Source organism: Cornus florida, unplaced genomic scaffold (assembly GCF_030987335.1).
Source record: "Cornus florida cultivar Cherokee Brave unplaced genomic scaffold, ASM3098733v1 CherokeeBrave_3.0.0_Hap2_Chr01, whole genome shotgun sequence".
NCBI lineage: Eukaryota > Viridiplantae > Streptophyta > Magnoliopsida > Cornales > Cornaceae > Cornus > Cornus florida.
In genome coordinates, this window is record NW_026775571.1 from 78,001,493 (window position 1) to 78,025,951 (window position 24,459).

Below are 24,459 nucleotides of genomic sequence, written 5' to 3' on the forward strand. Positions count from 1 at the left end.
ATTTTATTTCATTTTATTTCCAAGTACACAAGTAATTAATGAGCATGACTTGAATCTAATGTCCTGATATAAATTTTCAATTTAATTGATATATATAGATATTCATGATCCTTCTTTTTCATAGCTAACTGGTAGTTGAACAGTAGTTCTATTATATCATATGAACCTACTTAGATTTCTATTGGTGAATTGATTATTGGTTTTCTAATGGTCCATTGATTACTCAGCTTCGCCCAACTGATGTGAAAATCTTCAACAGGACTTGCACGTCTCAGTTGATAGCCTAATTTAATTATCGGGTTATACCTCAGCCTCCCCCAATTACATTTCTCAACAATCCTTCATTCACTTCTCAGCTTAATTCTTTCACTCCTCCGTTTTCTCCAAAAGATACTGTAGTATGGATTGTTGTGAAAATTTTACATATTTCGTATAAATATACAAAGACAATACATCAACTAATTCATACACAATGATTCAAAGGAATAAACAATAATCCCAATAAATAATCAAGTAACAATTCTTTTATTAAACTATATAATACATCAATTGAACAACATGAATATAACGATAAATAAGGATTTAACGGTTAGAGTTGCACTGCACAATCAACCGGATTTGATATCAGTTGTTATAGCGGAAATGCAAAATAAACAACATTGTTCAAGGAATAAACAAGTAATTACGAAGAATAAAAAAAATCACACACAAGAACACAAGATATACATGATTCACCCAAATCTTAGGGTTACATCCATGGAGCATACCAAACAAATTCACTATAGAGAAGATGAAGAATTACAATGGAGAATTTTCTCTCAATCTCTCTCAATTGTTCTCTCTTGTATTGGCACAAATTTATCAATAACTTTTACACTCTCTAAAATCTGATTAAAGTTGATATTTATAGAGTCCCAAACTTGTCCTACGAGAACTTGCCTTTTGTAATATCCTAAACCAATAAGGAAGTTAAATCAAATCAGGAAACTGAATTTTTCTTACACCAATAAGGAAGTAAAGCAGATCAGGAAACCGAATTTTCTCTAAACCAATAAGAAGTTAAACTAGATCAGGAAACCGATTTTTTCCTAAAATTCAATATTCTTGAAGTTTCCATATAATTAAATCTTCCTAAAAAATAATTACCTAATCAGACTCCACAAAACCACAACAATCTCCCACTTAGACGCTGGAGCACTTGTAAACCTATTCCATCTTCTTCTCATACATGTCTCTTACATGTTGGTGCGCTTTTTTCTGTCTTCAAGCTAGAAAACCGACTAAAGTTGCGCACAACTTCAGTTTCTCCATGGTCACTGTCTTGGTCAATATATCAACTGGATTCTTGGTGCCAAGTATTTTCGCAAGTGTCAACACTCCATCCTTTAACAAAGATCTGATAAAGTGATACCGAAGTCCTATATGCTTGGTCCTTGAATGAAATGCTGAATTCATTACCAGATGTATCGTACTTTGACTATCACTGTGTAAAACATTATTCACTTGTTTGAATCCCAACTCTGTCAACAAACCTTGTACCAAATCATCTCTTTATTGGCCTCTGTCATCGCCACATACTCTACCTCTGTAGTAGATAACGCTACAATCCTTTGTATTTGCGAAACCCAACTAACTACAATTGTACCCACCATGAACACATACCCGGTAATACTTTTTATGTGGTCCACCTCACCAGCAAAGTCTGAATCTACATAACCATGTAGCTTCACTTCGCCTCTTATGAAATATAAGCATCTGTCTATGGTACCCCATAGATATCTCAATATCCACTTTACCACTTCCCAATGTAGCTTGCCCAGATCCTTTATGAACCCGCTTACTGCTCCTACTGCATATGTAATGTCTAGCCTTGTGCACACCATGGCATACATCAAACTTCCAATGGCTGAGGCAAATGGAATTTTAGCCATGAAGTTTTTCTCATTTTTTGTCTTCGGACACTGATCTTGAGATAATCGGAAGTGATTAGCTAAAAGAGTATTCACTGCCTTAGTATTATTCATGTTGAATCTCTTTAGAACTCGTTCAACATACTCAACTTGAGACAATTGCAAATTACCTTCTGTTTGTCTCTGCTAATCCTCATCCTAAGAATCTGCTTCGTTGCACTAAGATCCTTCATCTCAAATTCACTAGACAACTGCTTCTTTAATTTGCCGCTTTCTTCAAAATCAGAACTTGCCACTAACATGTCATCAACATAAAGTAGAAGGATAATGAAACTTAACTTAAACCTCTTGAAGTAGCGGCAATGGTCAGCGTTGCACTTGTTATAGCTATGTCGCTTCATAAAACCATCAAACTTCTTGTACCACTGCCTCGGGGCTTGCTTCAAACCATACAAGTTGTTCTTCAACTTGCACACTAGTTTCTCTTTCCCTTTGATTAAGAAACCCTCCGGTTGTTGCATGTAAATCTCTTCCTCTAAGTCACCATAGAGGAAAGCAGTTTTAACATCTAACTGCTCAAGGTGTAACCCCTCTGCTACAACAATACTAAGACCTAAGCGAATGGTACTCAGTTTCACAACCGAGGAAGAAATGTTTGTGTAGTCAATGCCTTGCTTTTGCTGAAAGCCTTTGATCACCATTCTCGCCTTGTATCTCTTAAAACTAGCATATTCTTCTTTCACCCTATACACCCATTTGTTGTGAAGAGCTTTCTTCCCCATGGGCAACTTGGCTAGTTCCCATGTTTTGTTGGAGATAAGGGACTTCACTCATCATCCATTGCAATCTCTCACTTGCTAGCATCTTTAACATGACATGCTTCATCATAGTATTCTGGCTCACCATCATCTGTGAGTAACATATAATCCAAATATTTCTTATTCGGTACATGCGGATGCGTGGACTTTTTGAGTACAGGCCTATGAGTTGGAATTGATCGTGTTTAATTTTACCACTCGCAATAAGACGATTTCGTGTAGAATATTGCTATAGAAAGAGATGTCGAACCCACAGAGAGAAGAGATTTATATTTCAGTCTTTAACTTCGTTCTATGGTTTACAAGAAACTTGGTTGGAAAGTTTGTTGGTTGTCACGATTTAACAAACTAAAAATAAAATATTAAACTAGAGTAAATTAAACTAAATTAAATGATCAGAAAGAGAAATCTTAGGGCTTTGACTTCACCACAATGTCATACTATGGTCAATTGAATCAACTCTGAGAATTTAACCAATTATGTTTTCAAATGAATTGAACTTAATAACATTCATTCAATTCAGAGTTTAAAGAAAGGTGTTTTACAAAATTAGTTAACTATAACCTATCTGCGGTTAGCGAGGACTATCCACCTACCTACTCTACCTACTCTAACTACTTTGTAAACAGTCCACCTTTCCTAAGCATAGACTATGAAAACCTTTTTTTGCAAAAAACATTAGAATACCATTATATGACCTTTATTCTTGTGTCCGGTAGGGCTCCGCCAGATACCGGATAACAAGATAGATTGGGAATAGAGCATAAACTATTACATCTATGACAAGGGAATAACAGTTTATATTATACTAAAGCATGAAAACCACTTGAGTTGTCTCAAATGCTCATAGTCATATAATAAAGAAAACATCATATACTAAAATAAAATCCCAGAGTTAAAACAATCAAACCATAATATCGGATTGGGTTACATCAGTGTCCTAAGAGATGAATTAGTTACTCATGACAAGGTTGGATATCATCTGTGTTGGAGTTATCTCCATTGTCACGGATAACACTTCTCTTCTCAGGATCTTCACTTTCAAAGTTGTAGGAACCCTAAAAGCCACCATGCTACCAGCCTTCTGAATAACACCGTAAAAAGGAATTGAAATTTTGGACTCCTTCTATCAAGGCTTACGCCTTCTTTTATAGAAGAAAATAAAGATCTGGTGGGCTTTTAGGTCTTTCGGCCCATTTGTGATGAGATACGGCTAATAAAGAGAACAATCCCGTACTTTAAATTTGGCATGTCATGGAAGGCTTGAGCTTTAGAAGTAGAGGCTCAAGCTTTAAGGTTCAAGCTCAAGCTTTAGGAACAAGGCTCGAGCTTCTCTGGATTGATGCTCGAGCTTCAAGAATTGGTGCTTGTGATACCCCTCGATTCTAGAGCCACAGGTGATCAAGTCTGAGTACAGATCCGAGGGATACCAAACAATTAATATGTAAAGAAGTAAGAATATAAAAGATTTAAAAATAGAATAATAAGCTGAAAATAATTCTAAATACGAGAATCCTCCAAATACAAATATTAATATAATTTAATTTTTCCCAATCCGTATAACTCGGGAATCCATCCAGTAGACCCCTAATAATTCCAAATGAAAATAATTTACATAACCAAAATCCCATCACTAAATATGAAAGGATGTAGTCAGAAGAGTGAGTGTCTGTATCTGCATCCTCATGATCAAGCTTTAAGCCTGGTATTGACGAACACCTGAAAAATAAGAGTGGGTCAGGCCCACATGCAAGTTCCATTCTACTACAATCTATACATAAACCCGATACGCAAATACATCCTAGATAGCTCGGCAATAACTAAAATAGTCCATATATATATAGATACACACTATAGGATGCTCACTAGCCTATAGTGTAGTTCAGCCTGCATAAAAGGAAACATGTAAATCAAACTTTCCAGTGACCATGTGCATCTCCTGTCAGAGAACGTCAGCTATATCTAGTTACTCAACCTTTTCGATTTACGCACCCTAACCATGATCTTGAGACTCAAGCTCATATTACATTACCATAAATATATATATATATATATATATATATCATTCCTAATGCAGAAAAGTAAAACAAACATCCGTTATGTCGTTCAACTGTTTTAGTTGACATGACATGCATCCATGTAGGATTTAACTATTTTAGTTAATCCATTCTGTATGTATGAAGGGGTAAGACTTAGCTTTTTGATCTAATCCATCCCCAATATGCCACCGTCCCATACCGGTGCATATAATGCATATGATCCATAAATGATGCACACTCAAATGAACATCAAGTATATCAGAAACAAACATAATAGAAGTCAAATATATGCAAGGTTCTATTATGTATCCAGTATATAATTTTAACCATATAAACGATTTAAATCATCCATATCCATATAATTGACAGAACATAAATTATAACAGTTCATCAATTAACATCCATAGCACGATATAAAGATAAACAGAATTATAACTGAGTACATTATACTAGAATGCCAAAAATATCTCCATATTAGTCCATTTGATTTGCTAAATTAAACCAGAAATCAAATCCTCCTCAATTCTTAACAGCATGCAGATTACTATTCAAATCTCACGACGTCCATTCAATCCTTAACTATAAATCCTGTGCATAATCTAATGACACTTAGAAGTCTAAACTGCACATTATGAAACCCCAATAGTATTTTGATACTAATCCATTTAAATTAGTTAAAACACAAACAGCGAGTAAAACTTCCTCAACTTTTGACAGCATGTAAATTAATATCTAAATTTCATGACGTCCCTTTCCAAATCACACACCTACATTCCTGGGCCTTAATTATGTGTTATATATCTTTGATGTAACATCCCTAAAATATTTTTCATTTCAGTCCATTCAATTGGTTAAACAAACTAGAAATTTAAGTCTTCCTCCTTCCTAGTCAGCATACACATTAATCTTTAAAAATTCATAATGTCCATTAATATTAACACACTAGCATATACCAACTATTTTAAGGTTTTAATAGGTTAATTTTAAACATTTAAAACCCCACATCACTTTCCAAAAATTACATTTAAGCCCCTGTAATAAAAAAAAAAAATTAGCAAAACGCATTTACTGTGCATTTACAAAAGATAGAGCAAGCTCCAATTTTAGGTTGAGAAGGCTCCAATTTTAGGTTGAGGAGGCTCCAATTTTTGGGTTGAGCATGCTCCAATTTTGGGTTGAGCAGGCTCCACTCTCCTTGGAACCATCTCTACATCATGTGGAGCCGCCTCCACTCTCTCAGCCTCCATTTTTCCTTCTCCGCTTCCTCTGTTTGTCTTCTTCGCTTCTAGCGAAGTTCAACCTTTTGTTCCATTTTTTTTAAAAAAGTTCCTAGGGTTTAACTCAAGTCCCAACAGTCCTAGAAACTCCTCTGATTCTAATACAAATTGTTTGACAGAGGTTTAAATTATAATCAAAACAGTTTATGTAAGAAACCAATTTCAGTTATTTAAACGTAAAACAGATTATAGTCCGTTATAACATGTATCAACCATCAGTTTTAAAAGTTGAATTAATCCATGGAGACTATAAAGAATGTACATAACATAAGTTTACAGGAAGAAGATAGTATGAAACTTGCTTTTAGGTTTCAGTTTGAAACCTAAACCACCATCTCTGAGTTCTGGCAACCCCAAGACTGTTTCCCCTTCTCTGGCCACTGTTCTCTTCCTGTGTTGCTTCTTGGTTCAACCCACGAGCAACTCCCCTTTACAAATCTCTTGCCCCTCTATTTAACTATCAAGACATTCTCTGTTTTGCCTCCCAAAACCCTCTCTGTGTTACGGGAAAAAGGGTTCTAAAACCCTTGCAAAAATATAGCTTATATATATATATGCTCCTGTAAAACCCTAATCCTAATTCCAACTTAATTATATGTTGACTACTTCCTAACCTAACGTGATTGCAAAAACATAAAACCCTAACATCATTAATAATAAAGCATACCATAATACACGTCATTTAATACCAATAAATCAAATCATTAAATTAAATCACAATTAAACAATTAAAGTAAAACAAATAAATAAATACAATTTACCACTTAAGTCAAATAATTACACAAATACAATTTAACAATAAATTTCATTAAACATAATTAAATCACGATTAAACAAGTAAGCACATAAGTCACTTAATTAAATAAAAATAAAAATAAAAAAATATTAAATTCCCTTTTTATTTTTTTGAAAACTAGGGGTATTACAGTGCTCGATCTTCACTTTGACACTTAGCCAATTTTCTTCAATTTTTTTTCGAAGCATTTTTTCTTCAACACTTAGACTATTTTTGGGATTGAAATCTTTTAACATTGCTTGATCCAAGCTTCATGGGCTTGAACACTAGGTACCAGGCTCGAGCATTTGAGACTCCAAGCTCGAGCCTCAAGTGATAGTGCTTGATCTTGAAGGTGAGGCACGAGACCTGGGAGCATAGCCTTTCAATTAAAATCAACACTTCAATTTCTGACGCCTCATGCTCGAGCTTGAGGGTCAAGGCTTGAGCACCCTAAGGTAAGGCTCGAGCACCCAAAACTGGGGCTCGAGCATTAAGGTACAAGGCTCGAGCTTTAATGCCTTGTTGACTTTTCTTCTTTTCTTTGTTGCAAGGGTCGAGCATCATCACTGAGGCTCAAGCTCTAGGGCTTGAATTTATTCAAACTTTACCATTTAAGCTCTCGGCTTGCTCTGAATAACTGGCAACGACTCTGTAAGCTTCGATATCATCATAACATCCCGGTTTTAACCATTTTTATGGGAAAGTACCTGTAAACACACAGTAAGTATAAATTAGTCTAATTATGGATAATCACTTTAGGCCTTAACATACATATATTTAGGGGCTCGAATATGCATATATTCAGCACTCATCAGGAATCCGCGGTGAACTATGCTCTATGAGTAATCCTCATCTGTCTGCTCCGCGTCAATGCTCTCTAGATCATCATCTAACTCAACAAACTCAGGATTACTCTTTACAGAACTAGTTGACCGTGCTGCATCTCTATCTTTGTATATCACATTCTTGGTGAAAATCACATCTCTACTTCTGATGATTTTCTTATTCTGATTATCCCAGAGTCGATAACCAAACTTATCTCCTCCATAACTAATGAAGATGAATTTTAGTGACTTAGGGTCGAGTTTTCCCCTAGCATGGTCACTAATTTGCGCATATGTAATACAACTAAAAACTTTCAACCATGAAAGATTTACATCTTTACAACTCAATAACTCTTCTGGTATTCGATGCTCTAAAGGAATCGATGGTCCACGATTAATTAGGTAAGATGCTGTATTGACTACTTCTGCCCAAAACTGTTTGGGTAGACCCGAATGTATGCCCATGCTTCTGGCTGTCTCTGTCAATATTCGATTCATCCGTTATGCCACCCCATTATGTTATGGGGTTCCTTGCACAGTCCTCTCTAATATGATCCCATTATCAAAATAGAACTTCTTGAATCCGGTGTTTTCATATTCACCACCATTGTTTGACCTCAACCTCTTGATCTTCAAACCTGTCTCATTCTTTTCCATGGCCTTCCACTTCTTGAACATATCAAACACCTTAGATTTGTACTTCAAAAAATAAACCCATACCTTCCTCGTGTGGTCATCAATGAAAGTCACGAAGTAGGATTTTTCGCCAATGGATGAGACAGTGGCTGGTATGAACTAGCTCAAGTTTCTCCTTTTTGAGATCTCTGCCACTTTTCTTGAAACTGACCCTCTTCTGCTTGCCCATCACGCAACTCTCACAGAAGTCAATATCAATTGTCCGTATGCCTGGTAGTTTCCCCTTTGAGTGCATAATCTTAAGCCCCCTTTCACTCATGTGACCTAGTCTCTGGTGCCAAAGGTTGTGATCTTCTCTGTTTTCTACAACTGCTATAGACCCACAAACACTGGTAGTTGTGTAGAGAGTACCAGATTTCTTACCACGTGCAATGGTCATGGCACCTCTAGAAACTTTTCACGAGTTTCCATTGAAGGTTGTAACAAAACCTTCCTCCGATAATTGTCCTACCGAAATTAGATTCTTCCTCAAGTCAGGGATGTGTCTCACATCCATTCAACTAGATTTGCACTTTACCTTTGCCAACAACACTGCAAGGCTGATCATCACCAAGATACACCTTACCAAGGTTACCCGGTTCATAGCTACTAAATAACTATTTGCTTAAGGTGCCATGAAACGATGCGCCGGAATCTAAAACACATGACTCCATCTTGCTCGCTAAAAAGCATATCAATGCATCATCTGATTCTTCTGAGACAACGTTTGCTTCAGTTTTTCTTTCAGTTCCCTTCTTTGGAAGTCTGCAATTAACACGGTAATGTCCCTTCTTTCCACAATTCCAACACTCAACGTTACTGAGAGCTGTGGAATTCTTCAAATTTTGAGACTGTGTTATTCCATTTTTTTTACTTGGATCTGCCTCTGTTTTTATTACCGTTGCCCTTCTTCTTATTTGAACCCTTACCTCTACTTTCAACATTTAATGCCAAACCACTAGTAGAAATCCCTGTTGTTTGCTTTCTGATTTATTCAGTCAGAATCATGCTCACAACTTCATTAAATTTCAACTTGGTCTTCCCTGCAGAGTTACTGATCACTGTAATTGTGCCACTCCAACTCTCGGGTAACTGCCCTAGAATTAGCAATGCTTGGACCTCCTTTTTGAAGTCAATATCAACAGACTTTAATTGCCCAACTATCTCGTTAAAGGCATTTAGATGTTCGTTGAACTTACCACCATCGACCATCTTCACGTTGAACAACTTCTTGATCAAATGCACCTTGTTCGCTACAGAAAGCTGTTCATACATACTAGAAAAGGCTACCATGAGAGACATCGTCGTCTTCTTATTCTTGATGTTGAAGGCGACTGACTTTGACAACGTCACTCTTACAGTGCCAAGAGCTTTCCTATCAAGTAATTCCCAATCCGCATCCTTTGTATCCTCTGGCTTCTCTCCCAAAGGTTGATACAAATATTTCTAAAACAAAAGGTCTTCAATTTGCATCTTCTAGAAACCGAAGTTTGTGCCATCAAACTTCTCGATCATAGATGTGGATGTTTTATCTTCTGATGCCATTACTCCGACTCGAATAGACAAATCTAATTAAAAGACTTTCGGAATTTCGTCAAACACCTTCTATGCCCTAGGTTCTCAACCAAAGGCTCTGATACCAGTTGTTAAAGTTGCACTGTACAATCAATCGGATTTGATACTAGTTGTTGTGGCGGAAACGCAAAATAAACAACACTGATCAAGGAATAAACAAGTAATCACGAAGAATAAAAAAAATCACACACAATAACACAAGATATACATAGTTCACCCAAATTTTAGGGTTACGTCTATTGAGCACACCGAACAAATTCATTATGAAGAAGATGAAGAATTACAATGGAGAATTTTCTCTCAATCTCTCTCAATTGCTCTCTCTTGTATTGGCACAAATTTATCTCTAACTTTCACACTCTTTAAAATCTTATTAGAGTTGATATTTATAGAGTCCCAAACTTGTCCTACAAGAAGTTTCCTTTTGTAAAATCAAAAACCAATAAGAAAGTTAAATCAAATCAGGAAACTGAATTTTCCTTACACCAATAAGGAAGTTAAAGCAGATCAGGAAACTGAATTTTCTCTAAACCAATAAGGAAGTTAAACCAGATCAGGAAACTAAATTTTTTCTAAAATTCAGTGTTCTTGAAGTTTCTATATAATTAAATATTGCTAAAAAATAATTACTTAATCAGATTCCACAAAATCACAATATTAACCATATAATAATTTTACAATAGACTACTAATATAATAATAGAAATTATGAAATGCAAATAATATTAAAATGGGTAAGAAAGTGTTGGCCGGATTGTTGATACATGTGCATTGACCTAAAGCTGATCGATAGTATCCTCCCCTTCTTGCGGATATTGGTGAAATTAGGCAGCTCTAAGATACAATCCAATCAGCTCGTAGTGGCGTCTCCTCCATGTGTACGACCACAAGAAATAGGTCCAAATCTATATATGTCTTGTTGCTCACAAATTTAATATGTAAAATGGTATACAATACTATCTCATGGAAAACATAGATGCAGAAGAATAATATGTAGATAATAGAATAAAGAGAGATGAAAGCTTCTCGACTCTCACCCACCATATATTATCATTCATACATAAACCACTAGTACGTAAAATAAATAAATAAATGAAAAGTCTTCCTCTTTATACAGAATGATAATTACAGAGTTTTTCACACTTAATATGATATTAAGTAATAATAAAATGATCAAATTAAATACAATCAAATATAGTATTTAATATATTATAAATGAATATATTATTTATTATATATTTATTTACTTTTATTAAAATATTTCTCAACCTGGATTTATTCTCCCTCAACCTCCTTTCTTCTCCCCATACCCTTTTCTTTGTATCCTTTCCTACTCCCTTAATTCCATGGCATCAATTGATTTGGTTTTAGTTTCACATTCCCTTAATTGAGTGGAAATCCTGTGATTCTTCATTCTATTCTTCTATATTAATATATAATAGAAAGCATTACAGCATGGAATCTCTTTAGTTATTTCCATTCTTCCATTCTTTCTTGCTATATGAAAGGGTAAAACAAGTATGTCATCTACTGCATATCTCCGCATCCCAAATGCCTGTTTTTTTGTGCTTGTCCAAGGTGGTGTCTTTAAACCATCTTTTCTTCCGATTTCAGTATTCTTCATCCATTTGGAACCATAGTTAAACATGCTGTAGGTTTTTTTTTATATATATATATGTGATGTCTGACATCTCTTGGGGAAAAAGGTTGTTGACATTTATATGTGTGAGTACTACCTCCTAACTGTGTAGACGTGTTTTAAGAAAAATAAAGGAAATGTGCAAAGTGGACAATATCTATACGGGTGGGACAGGTCATAACAGATGGTATTAGAGCCAACCTTAGCCGGAAATGGGAGGAGCAAGCATACGCCCATGAGGGTCATAATAGTGCTACGTTCCAAGATAGTGTAATTGTGACGTCCCATATCGCCAGCTTAAACATCCCTAACTGTGTAGACGTGTTTTGAGAAAAACTATAAGTACCGAGAGAATAGCCTGCAAAACAGATAATATCAACACGTTGCAGGGCATGTCATGACATAGTTGTATCAGAGCCGATCCCCAGCCGAAAATGGGGGCGTGCACAAGCCCACGAAGGACTATAAGCCAGGGAGGACGTTGAATCCCAAGAAGGGTGATTGTGATGTCCCACTGAGAGTAGATGTTATTGACACTTATATGTGTACACATCTCCCAATTGTGTAGACTCATTTTGAGAAAAACATAAAAAAAAAAAAAAAAATTTGCAAAGCGAATAACATCTAAACAGGTGAGCGGGTCGTGACACTATATCTTGCCCTACAATTGGACTGGACTAATTGATTGGGGGTGGTTCTAACATTTGCTCCAGTGAGAACTCTTTTCTCATCTACAAGCTCATTCTCTCCTTTGTAATTTACTCATTTGGCTACCTTTTGGAAAAGAAAAAAAATTACACATTTGGCTTGAAAGGAATACTAGGCGTTCAAGAAATACCATCTTAGCTACAAGAAGTCATTGCCTTGATCAAAGAGTTTAAAAGTAATAGATTAACTTCAATCAAGCTGCAGAGTAATGATGGAACGACCCACTCCACCACATGGTATGATATTGTCCGCTTTGAGCCTGAGCCTGCACGATTTTGCCCTTGGGCTTCACCCCAAAAGGTCTCAAACCAATTGGAGATGACACAATTACATATAAGCACTTCACCTTTCCTCTACCCAGGCGATGTGGGACTGTGCACCCGTAACTCGCCAGTGTGGTAGCCTGATAGTGTCTCTTGCATCCGTCCACGGCACACTCGCCCACAGGGTCATCACAATCCACCCACCTTGGAGGTCTGATGTCCTCGTCGGCACACTTCTGGCTGGGTCAGGCTCTGATACCATTTGTAACGACCCACTCCACCACATGGTATGATATTGTCCACTTTGGGCCTGAACCCGCACGGCTTTGCTCTTGGGCTTCACACCAAAAGACCTCAAACCAATTAGAGATGACACACTTACATATAAGCACTTTACCTTTTCTCTACTCAGGCGATGTGGGACTGTGCACCCGTAACTCGTCAGTGTGGTAGTCTGACAGTATCTCTTGCACCCGCCCACAGCATACTCGTCCACAGGGTCATCACAAATTATGTGCTCTGGCAAATAGAGAATCACTGGGATCTTCATTAAGCTTTCTATCCACGGAAACACAATCGAATATGCTCAAAGATGTCTCAGATTCCTAAAGCCTGGCAGACTGGCAGTGTTAATTGCCTTTGCTCTTCTGTGTGTACTTTAATTTTCTTAGCACTTAGCAGTAGCTATGTTTATTGTTTCATAGCAGTTGCTATTGTGTTCCCAGGCATAAAATGGCTTGTTCGACTCCTTGTGAGTATTTCTGTACATTCTTCTTCTATAGTACTTCCCCATTTTACCCAAAAAAAAAAAAATACTTGCACTAATTTTCTAGGAGCACCCCAATTCAACGCAACTATAAATAATATAACTAATCAAATGTAATTGAAAATGCTTTAGAGTTGGAATCACATGTAATTTCCGGAGCGTTTACAGTAATATTTGTGTCACAACTCATAAGCATACTATTTTTCCACTAAAATAAAATTTGATGAGAACAGGCCCTTAGTGATGGACCAACCAATTTTGAAAGAAAAAGGTGTGCGAAAATGCAGTATTTTAAGACTATAACCAGAAAAGATGCGTTCGTTAATGCTCAAGAGTGGTGGTGGTCCTGGTGGACCTTGTCAAGTAAGTACAAGTCAAGTTTTTTGTCGATCTTTTGATTTGAAAAAAAAAAAAAAGGATTACATAAAAATATATTTTACATTCTCAAGCTTATCATATAACATATAACATCAACCAAATGATACATTTTTATTCCTATCATTTATTTGGATCCCTTCTAGTTCATAAATCAAAACAAGTAGTTAAAAGAGTATATTAGTCCAAAATACAGGAAAGTATCAATAAGAACCTAAACAAAGTGCAGACCACTCTTTATATTCTTCCCTGTCGTGTACCCAAAGAAAAATTGTATTAGAAGAACTTTAATATGTGAATTAGCAGCGCAGATTATCACCAGGCGCGACACCAAGTTCATTGCAGTAGTCTGTATAATACCCTACACGAGCGTTAACAGTGTCAGGGTTTCCACCATCACATTCAAGAGCACCATTGATGGCACGGATGGTTGCCCCGAACCCTTCTCCGATGACAGGGTGAACAAAGGTCATCCAATACCATAAGGCCGTCTTGAATGACACAAGTACGTCTGAAGCCACAATGTCAGGGTTGTTTAGTCCATCAAATCCGATAGCTTTTCCGGCTGGACCATAATTAAAGTTCCATGATAGCTGAATAGGACCTCGGCCATAATAACCCTTGCCTGTTACACATGGATACTCTGTATTGTCTTCGTCGCAGTAGTCCTTAGAGGGACCATCAATCTCTTCAGTATAGCAAAAATCTGCACAAAAAAAATGGATATAATTTGCTTGTTATATTTATGTTTTATAACAATAGTTTATTACTGATATATGATGTTCATTTTACTATAGCAAAGCTCTAAATATCAACTTCATTCTACTTTTATGTGCATGTCTATATATTATTAATGCACACACATATTAATTCTATGCCAACACTTGTATCAAAATGTGCTACAATCCTCTTGAGAACTTTATGATTCGCAGGGTATAATCGTATATGTAGATGTAGGTATGTGTTATAAACTCGTGGAAGTCAAAACTTATGATATGGCAAGACTTTCTCTATCAATGAGAAATATATATATATATATATATATATATTTCTTAGGATACTTTGCTTAGCATTTTGCTTGTGCTTAGGATACTTTGCTTGGTAGTTGGTAGATCTTTGCTAAAGCTTGGTGTCACTTTCCCAAGGCTGTCCCTCATCACCCTCATGTTTGTAAAATTCACACACCTTAAAAACTGAAATTAGTGACTTTATTTTTATATTACTTTTTTCTAAATTTCAAGCAAGTGCACACCATTACAATATTACTCTTAACAGACACTTAGCATCTCCTTTGACGAAGAGAGATCATACATCTGAACTAGTGCGTTTTCAACATGTATCAAGTGTTTGGTTGTCAATATTAACAGTACTTTTACCATGATATGCAACAACCCTCTTCAAAAGCTACTTATGAGTTTGTGAATCGATGTATATAGACACATACGTGCAATGCACTAGCATAGAAATTTGTAAATCTATCTACCTATAAGATTCTATATATATATATATATATATTTAGAGAGAAGTAATGAAATCTTACGTCCAGTTTCATGTGTCACATGTGCAAAGAAAGCTGCGATCTCACGCTTGGAATCATCAACAGAACCAGTGGTGCCAAATTGAGAGTAAGAATTGGCAGCTTCAAGAAATGCAGCTCTGGTGTAGAAGTTCTTTCCGACGCAATTCGCAGCGGCTACGTCGATGATGGCATTAAAGAACGGGTCCGTCACAACATCAGCAACCACGACGCCACTACTAGGACTGACATAGCAAGGCCCCTCTTGGCAACCTGTGCCGCAATAGTCATTGCCAGTGCCACAGTAGCCATACCGACTACAGCATTGGTCTGCGGCGCAACCGCAGTTCTGACCCACCACTGATTCCGGCAGAGATCCGAGGAGGATTCCGGACAGAATGATGGTGAGTAAAGTGTTTGCTAAATTGAAAGCAACCATTTTTGGAAAGAATTGGTGTTAGAATTAGAACAGAACTGAGTGGTGTACCGATAAGGTTGAGACTTGGGAGATATTTATAATGTGAAGTCAATGGAAAGAGCCAAGCAAATGGTATGAACAGTATGGTTGTTGCAAATATTTTGACCCGCAATTTTCTAGAAGAACATACTAATGCGTGAATGGATTGGTCAATGTTGACTTTGACTCTTCAATAGGGGGATTTCCTTAAGAAAATTTATTTTGAAATAATTTCTCATGGAGGATAAGTAATTAGTGAGCATGAAAATAATGTCCAAAATATAAATTTTGGAAGTTGGTATGTATATATATATATATATATCTTCATGGATCATCCATTTCATTAGGATGGTGAATTATTGGGCTAGTAGCACTAAGGTTCTTAATTAATTAGGTGTCTAATCAAAGTATAGTAAATGAAGTATGGATTACTTAATAAATTAGCATCATACAACTTTTAATTTATGTAATTAAGGACTAACATAATTATAATTTAATATTTTGAAGTCATGCATATGCTATCATTACTCTTGGAATATTTGAATCCCCCGTCTTTTATTTTAAAAAAAAAACTAATTTGAAGCCTTTTTTTATTTGGAAAATTATTGGGAGCCTATTTGAATTTGATGTTCCTAGAATTTGCATGGCTTAAATTGCCTGAAACGTCATCTACTTTAATGGAGTCATTTATTAAGAGGAAATTATATTGTCATTACCTAGTGGCCTAGTGTAACAGGGTCATTCGTCTCACGTCGAATCCAATGAGAAAGTGATTCAGTATAAATGGGTGGGTATGCAGCACTATTCAACAGTTTGAACTTTTGAATAAATGCGCAAGCACCCACACGTTACACCTAGTATAACAAGGAAAGTTAACATCCAACCCATATATATTCCTATTCATTTTTTTATCTGGATCCCACGTGATTCAATATAGGACAAGTTTCCTCTTGTTACATTCTCCTTCACTGGATCCCACGTGATTCAATATAGGACAAGTTTCCCCTTGTTACATTCTCTTCCACTCGAACTTGTAACAAAAAACTCTTGTTACATTCTCCTCTACTCGAACTCGCAACTTCTTCATTGCGACTCTGGCCACCCTGCCTACCTAAAGTGCAGACTTAGATGCTCTCTAAGTCGGGCATTTGTAGTGATACCGAATTAAGGATTAAGTCATTCGGTGGTGCCAAATTAATCTTTTGAGTAAATAGGTAAACACTCACTCATTACAGTTGGTAGAAGAGCCATTCCAGGTAGGCAATGTTGCGGGAGCCGCTACGAATGCATTGCAAGTTCGGATGAAGGAGAATGTAACAAGGGGAAGCTTATCCCACATCGAATTATGTGAATGGGGATATATATGAATTGAGTGTTAGCTTCACCTAATAGTTTAAGTAGGTGTGTCCGTATTTGAGTCTCCACTCTCTCAAATTGTATTTACCCTACCTTTTCCCAAAAAAATAATAATAATAATAAAGAAAAAAAAATCCAGATTATCGTATAGAATACATCTTTTAGGAATTTAAATAATGAATGGATGAATGTTTGAAATTTTTTTTTTTTCGATTTCACACATAGGATCTTTTAATTAGGAATCACTGTCACTTTCACTTCCATATAGACTCAAGTTAGCTAACTCTTTTTCATATAAGACATAATAAGCTCATACCCCAAAGTCAACAATAGCACCACGGTAACGCAGCTCACCCCGCAGCCCCTTCATCGCTAATTTCGTACCGCCGCCCTATGGGCACTTCTAGAATTACTTCATGTTGTGTTGGATCTGCTTACATTGTATTTCTCACAACAAACAAATTTTAATGACGTAGAAAAATCTTACCCATGTTTTGTTTTCATGTAACAAAACCTAAATTTGACTTTTAAAAGTCAAATTTCTCAATCTGAATCGCAAGAGGGTGTTCAAAAGATTGGTAAAGCTGATAGAAAAACTTGCTTAAGTTTGACAATTTCACAGAAAAAATTATATTCCACTTGGGCACCACCGTCTAATTTGTCCAAGGCCAAATATCCCAAGCGCCGGATGCGTTAGGGTGGATTTAAATGTCCCTTGTATTCAGATGGTCTAGATTACCATTTACACAAATTGCAATCTCTCATAATTGTGTTTTATTTATTTATTTTATTTTTTATAATGTTGGCAAGAAGTTTTATACCATTACTTTGTTTAAGGAAAAATTTGAACCTTCAAACGATAACCTTTGGTAATCTCTAAAGTCATTGATGTACTTTTTATTTCATGTCATATACATGCACATATATGACATATTATATAATATAATTATTACAAAGTTTCTAGAACACCATGCAATTGAAAATTGCTTTAGGTCAAAATTACACGTATTCTTCCCTTTAATTAATGTAGTAGTTGATGCAGACCGATCCTAGTGATAGACCCACTAATTTAATTGGAAAGAAAAACGTCCTTAGTGATGGACCCACTAATTTAATGGGAAAGAAAAAGAAGTATGAAATGGCAGTATTATGAGACTATAACCTTAATGGGACGACCTTTTTTTTCGTTAATGCTCAAAGGGACGAGTGGTCAGTGCCAGACCATGTCAAAATATTAAAGTCAAGTCCGTGTAGCATTCTCATCCTCTTTTGTTTTAGAGTTAATTATAGTGACACGTCCTCAACGAAAGACGTAAATGAAAATTACAATAAAGAGTAAAATGACACTCTTACTAACTTTTCGTTACTTAGCAATAGAGAGTATAAAAACGCATGAAATGTCATATATGTTCTGGCTTACAAAAGGATACAAGGAAATGATCCGAATACTTACATTTAACGTTTTAACCAACCATCTCCCTCTTTTCAAATGATCCTATTTCTCCCCTAGCCCACCTTCAGGAGAATATATTCAATATGCATGGTAGGCCGTCAGGATTGTCTGTTCCTACTCATACTGTGCACGAACAAATATGATGTGCTTGGTGTGCACCGGGCCATTAGAGTCGTCCATTCCCACTCGTATTGTGCATGAACGAATATGATGTGCCTGGTATGCACCAGGCCATTAGAGTCATTCGTTCCCGAGCATATTGTGCACGAACGACTATAATGTGTCTGGTGTGCACCGGGCATTAGAGCTGTCCGTTTCCACACGTGTTGTGTACGAATGGCTCTGATGTGCCCGGTGCACCGAATACCTTCTCCACCATCGGTTACCCTTGTCTCTCCACCAATGCCATCGCCGACCATCTCTCTCTCTCACACACACAAGCTCACACATATAATAAAGGGTAACTTTGGAAGATTAGGCTGTTGCAGACAGTTTTAGTGATATGTTTGATGAATGCGCCAAAATATTCACTACAATTGACAATTGGATTACATGGATGTGAAGTCCGAACTCTAAATCGTGTAAGGCCATTCATATAATTTGCATATATTTTCTTTGGAGAGGGAGGAATAGACGCCATTTCTCCAGTAAGCAAAGCTTTTCTAGCCTCTCTAAGAAAGATCATGTACAATAAAAATCCATAGTAGATAGATCGATGGCTTGCAAACTCCGTGACTGTAAGTAGTGGCGTAGCGACAGATAGGGGTGCACAAAAATTCGGTCAAACCGAAAATCCAAATCGGACCAAACCAAACTGGATAGTTTGATTTGGTTTGCTAATAGTTTGGTTCGGTCACAGTTCTAAATTTGTGAAACCGTAAAGATACGGTTTGGTCACGGTTTGAGGTCTTTTAGGACCGAACTAGACCGAACCGAACCGTTATGTTATATATATAATATAATATAATCCTACAATCCAAATCAATTAGAAATTTGTAACAACTATCAATTTTATGGTACACTCTTAATTCTCTTAGATCTTATCAATTTATTAGATGATTTTTTTTTTTTTTAAAATATTTTTTAGTTATATAGTTGCTAAAATTTGAATTGTGACGGATTCTTTGTTGTTGATTAATTCGTAATTTGAAAAGTATTAGGTTATTAGCAATTATGAATTTATTCACTTCAGTTCCAAATGTGATAGAGAATAATGAATTGAAAGTTCTGAATATATTAATAGTTCTGAATGTGTTGGTAACTTGATTTATTGTTTTGCATTTAAATATGAATACTTCGGCTACCAAAAAAAAAAAAAAAAAAAGGGAACCGTAGAACCGAACCGAACCAAATCGGTTTTTTATGATTTGGTTTGGTTTGGTTCATTTGGTCAAATGGTTCAGTTTGGTTCTAAATTTTATGAATCTGTTATAATTGGTTTGGTTCCAAAAACTCTTAAATCTGTCCAAACCGAACCATGTTTACTCCTAGCCACAGAGGGGCAAGTGGGGGCAACTGCCCCCACTGAACTTTTATTTTTTTAAAATTTTATATGGAAAGATTTTTATATTTGTATTGTTACCCCTTTTAAAATTTGACAGTGCACACATAATATACTTTATATATATATATATATAATCAAAAGTCCATTCACAGGAGGAATATAATCGTGACACAATTGTAAATATATATAATATATCTATCAATTTATACTTTCTCAAAAAATATGATATTTTTTTTTTCACTTTTCCAAAATATTATATTCTTTACCACTTTCCATCAAGATATTCTACCACACTTTTTGACTTTACCATAAACAGATGGATGATGTCCATCATATCTTTATCTTCAACATTTTCCACAATCCAAACAAAACCAGCTAAACAACCATGAAACAACCATTTATCAGCAGACAAAGGCTTAGTCAATCATACTGCAGTGCGGCAGACAAGTAATTTGATATATATATATTTTTTATATTCTAAATTTATTATTATTTTATATTATAATTTTAATTAGAAAAATTATTAGTTATTAGTATCAAAATTATTTTAGGGCTTGTTGTTCTGTTAAATTTTAGTTTGTGTTTTTATTTTTTTCCCATATGTGATATATTGGAACAGTTAAGTAACTGTATTATTTTCTTTTTCATATCTTATTCTTGATTCATTGAATATGATTTTTTTTAGTACATTTAATTGAATGAACTCAATTTTGAAACAAGAATGAATAATCTGAAAAATCATTGTGAATGTACTGAATAGAAATATGATGAATTAATGTTTTAATTTTTACATATATTGTTTTGGTTCAAATTATATATATATATATATATATATATATATTATTACTATTAAAGATTGCCCCAACAGAAGAAAATTTCTGGCTACACCATTGACTGTAAGGAATCAAGAGCAACTGTTTTTGTTCTTGGTACAATTGTTTGGGTTGGGCTGCTTTGTTTGGGTGTTTGGTTTTCTCTTGCCAGCCTTTGGGCTTGTAGGTTTTTAGCTTGTGGGCTATTGCCTTTTTTTATTCTACTCTTCCTTTCTCGGTTTTAATGGGAAAGAAGGAAAAAAACGGCCCAACCCAGGCTACCGAAAGCTGAAATACCTAACCGAATTAAAATCTGCAATGGCTAAGAAACACAAGACCAAAGGCATTTTTTTTTTTTTTTTTTGGTTGAATGGGGGTAAGCTTGTATAAATATAAGAAAAATTATATTTATACAATTTATCCATTAAAAACAGAATAATTGGGGCAAGGAAGCATCTTAGATTCTTAGTAGTGTTTTGCGGATTATTCCTATTAATTACTCCCAATTAGCTATTATCAATGATAGCACAGGTCTAACAAAACAAGGCCAGAAGCTTAGTTATGATTAAAACTCTTATTTCGATCAACTGTTCTGTTTTAATTAATTTCTATCTCCTAAGCTATCTTTTTTGCACGTTGAATTAATAATGTAAAAATGCAAAATTTTTATTGCTATAGGATGAAACCAAACGATACATTTCAATTCATATTGCTTATTTCAATCCCTTGTGGATCATATATCAAAACAAGTAGTCAAAGAGTATATGATTAGGTCCAAAATACAGGAAAGTGTCAATAAGAACCAAAACAATTTTTTTTATGCTACTCTTTATTGTCTATTAATTCATGTAATAGAATAACTTTAATATGTAACCTAGCAGCGGAGATTATCGCCTGGGGCGACACCAAGTTTGTTGCAGTAGTCCGTGTAATATGCCACACGAGCATTAACAGTGTCAGGGCTTCCACCATCACATTCATGACCATTGATGGCACGGATTGTTGCCCCGAACCCTTGTCCGATGACAGAGTGAACATTGTTCATCCAAAACCATAAGGCCGTCTTGAACGACACAAGTACGTCTTTAGCCACAATATCAGGATTGTTTAGTCCATCAAATCCGATTGCTTTTCCGGCTGGACCATAATTGTAGTTCCATGATAGCTGAATAGGACCTCGGCCATAATAACCCTTGCCTGCTACACATGGATACTGTGTATTTGTTTTCTCGCAGTAGTCCTTAGAGGCACCATCTATTTCTTCAATATAGCAAAAGTCTGCACAAACAAAAGATTTAATTAATAAATTTACTCGTTATAATATTCATGATTTATGATAAAAGTTTATTACTTGTATATGATGTTCAAATCAAATTACTATAGCAAAGCTCCGCTATTAGCAATTAAAAACTTCAATTTTTTGCTTATGTATGCCAATACTTTATACTTGTACCAAAATGTGCTACAACCCTTTTAAACACTTTATGATGTGCTGTGTGTGTATATAATGTAATGTATTTATGTAGATGTTGGTATGTGTTATGAACTTGAGAAAGTCAAAATCTTGTGAATGTGCACTAACCTATATAGTATCTATCTGTATAGCTGCCCATAAATTTAATAAACAAGAAGAAAATTCTGCTTATATATATATATATATATATATATATATATAATATTAGTGTGTGTTGTTCATTTTACCATTAAAAAACTCAAATTAGTTAATTAGTGAGGTGTCTGACTACCTATATATATATATATATATATGTCTATGTAATTACGTTAATAGTATTTTTACCATAATGTGCTACAACTACAAGCATACAACGCACTTGAAATATATATATGTGCAGGTCTATTTGTATTGTCCAATTTTGTGAACTAAAGTGTATATAATACACATACATGCATGCACTAGCATGTACACGACATTTTTGTATACCTACCTATAAATTTCTATTTATTTAGAAAGAGATGATGAAATCTTACGTCCAGTTTCAAGTGTTACATGTGCAAAGAAAGCTGCAATCTCGCGCTTGGATTTATCAGCAGAGCCGGAGCCAAATTGAGAATAAGCATTGGCAGCACCAATGAATGCAGCTCTGGTGTAGAAGCTCTTTCCGGCACAACCTGCACCAGCTTGGCCGATGATGTCATTGAAGAATGCGTGGGTCACAGTGTCAGCCACCGAGCCACCACCGCTAGGAGTAGGAGTAGTAAGCGCGGTGGTGCCGGTGCAAGGACCCGCTTGGCAACCTTTGCCGCAATAGTCATTGCTAGTGCCACAATACCCATACTTACTACAGCACAGACCAGCGGCGCAACCGCAGTTCTGACCCACCACGGATTCCGGCAGAGATCCGGCGAGGATTCCCGCCAGAATGAGTGTGATGAGTAAGGTCTTTTGTAAATTGAAAGCAACCATGTTGAAAAGAAGTAATGTTAGAAGTGAAATATATGTGTGGTGTAATGATAAGGTTGGGACATGGTGAGGTATTTATAATGCCAAGTAAAAGGCACGGTTGTTTCAAACGCAAGTTTGGCAAGCAATTTTCCACAAGGTTACTATTGTGTGTATGGTTTGGTCCATGCAAGACTTTGACTTGGCAATAGGAGGGTAAGTATTTTATTTCATTTTATTTCCGAGGAGGCCGGGCAAGTACTAATTAATGGCATGAATATAATATCCAGATATAAATGTCAAAGGGTTTTTTTGTTATATTGCTGAAAATATATTTATTATTGCAATACCCAAAAAGCCTAGGTTTATCACGAGTGTTGATATGTCATAGTTTTCTTGAATGCATCAATAAACGACCATCTTAATTTGTAATTTGAAATTTTGATTTGAATGCAGGCCATTTTATTATAGTAAAATTATTTTACCAATGCATATCGGTACATCCAAGAAAATGAGAACAAAGGGTCATTTTAACTAACATAATTTATACCTTTTTTTTTTGGGGAGCCTACTTAAATTTGATGTCCCTTGAATTTGTATGACTTTGTTGTGTAAAACTTCATCTACTGGAAGGGAGTCTTTTATTAAGAGGGAACCATGTCAACAAAGAGAGATCATGAAAACCAAAATAGCCTCTACAGGGAAAAAATTAAGAAACAAAAATAGGAAGAAGAAAACCAAAAAAGCCATCATATACAAAGAAATATGCATATCTTTTTTAATTGAATAAAACAATCATACAAGGGTTATATTGGTACTTTGAAATTTGGATTGTTGGTTACTAATGATCAACATTGACTGGAATCGATACCGGAAAATGCTTTATAAAATTGTGTTTTAAGAAATCAATATAACTACTTTCATGACCAGCGAGGAGGTCATATATATCTCTAATCATCTAATCATTGACTGACCCAAAGAGTTAAGGTTGGGGCAATTTACACTCAATTTTTTTTATATAGACATACACTCGTAAACCCAATTAATAATAGCATCACGCAAACACAATTGGTCCTGCGGCTGCTAAACCCTAGTAGCATCACCCCCACTGGCATTTCTAAAATAATAAGTTTGTGTTTGTGTACACTCTACATGCATTATTTATTTTACAAAAAAAAAAAAAAAAAAAAAAAAAAAAAAAAAAACTTCATCACGTGTAATTTATCCCCCAAAATAAATAAAAAATAAATGCACACACACTTCCTGACATGTATACTCTACATGCATTGTATTTTCTACAAGAAAAAATTGCAA

The 24,459-nt window shown here is 35.5% G+C and overlaps 2 protein-coding genes and 1 pseudogene across 2 annotated transcripts; 1 reads left to right on the forward strand and 2 right to left on the reverse strand.

Moving 5' to 3' along the window:
• LOC132275483 (uncharacterized) overlaps positions 1 to 24,459 on the forward strand; it is a 100,733-nt pseudogene that overhangs the window by 22,792 nt on the left and 53,482 nt on the right.
• Positions 13,691 to 15,663, reverse strand: LOC132302052 (endochitinase EP3-like). The gene is made up of 2 exons (XM_059799042.1): positions 15,187 to 15,663; positions 13,691 to 14,352 (listed from the first exon to the last, which is right to left on the reverse strand). Exons 1-2 carry the CDS (start codon positions 15,599 to 15,601, stop codon positions 13,946 to 13,948), a joined length of 822 nt encoding a protein of 273 aa, XP_059655025.1. The 5' UTR covers positions 15,602 to 15,663; the 3' UTR covers positions 13,691 to 13,945.
• On the reverse strand, positions 21,434 to 23,191 carry LOC132302036 (endochitinase EP3-like). Its single transcript, XM_059799041.1, has 2 exons — positions 22,734 to 23,191; positions 21,434 to 22,022 (listed from the first exon to the last, which is right to left on the reverse strand). The coding sequence occupies exons 1-2, from the start codon at positions 23,167 to 23,169 to the stop codon at positions 21,619 to 21,621; spliced, it is 840 nt and encodes a 279-aa protein (XP_059655024.1). The 5' UTR covers positions 23,170 to 23,191; the 3' UTR covers positions 21,434 to 21,618.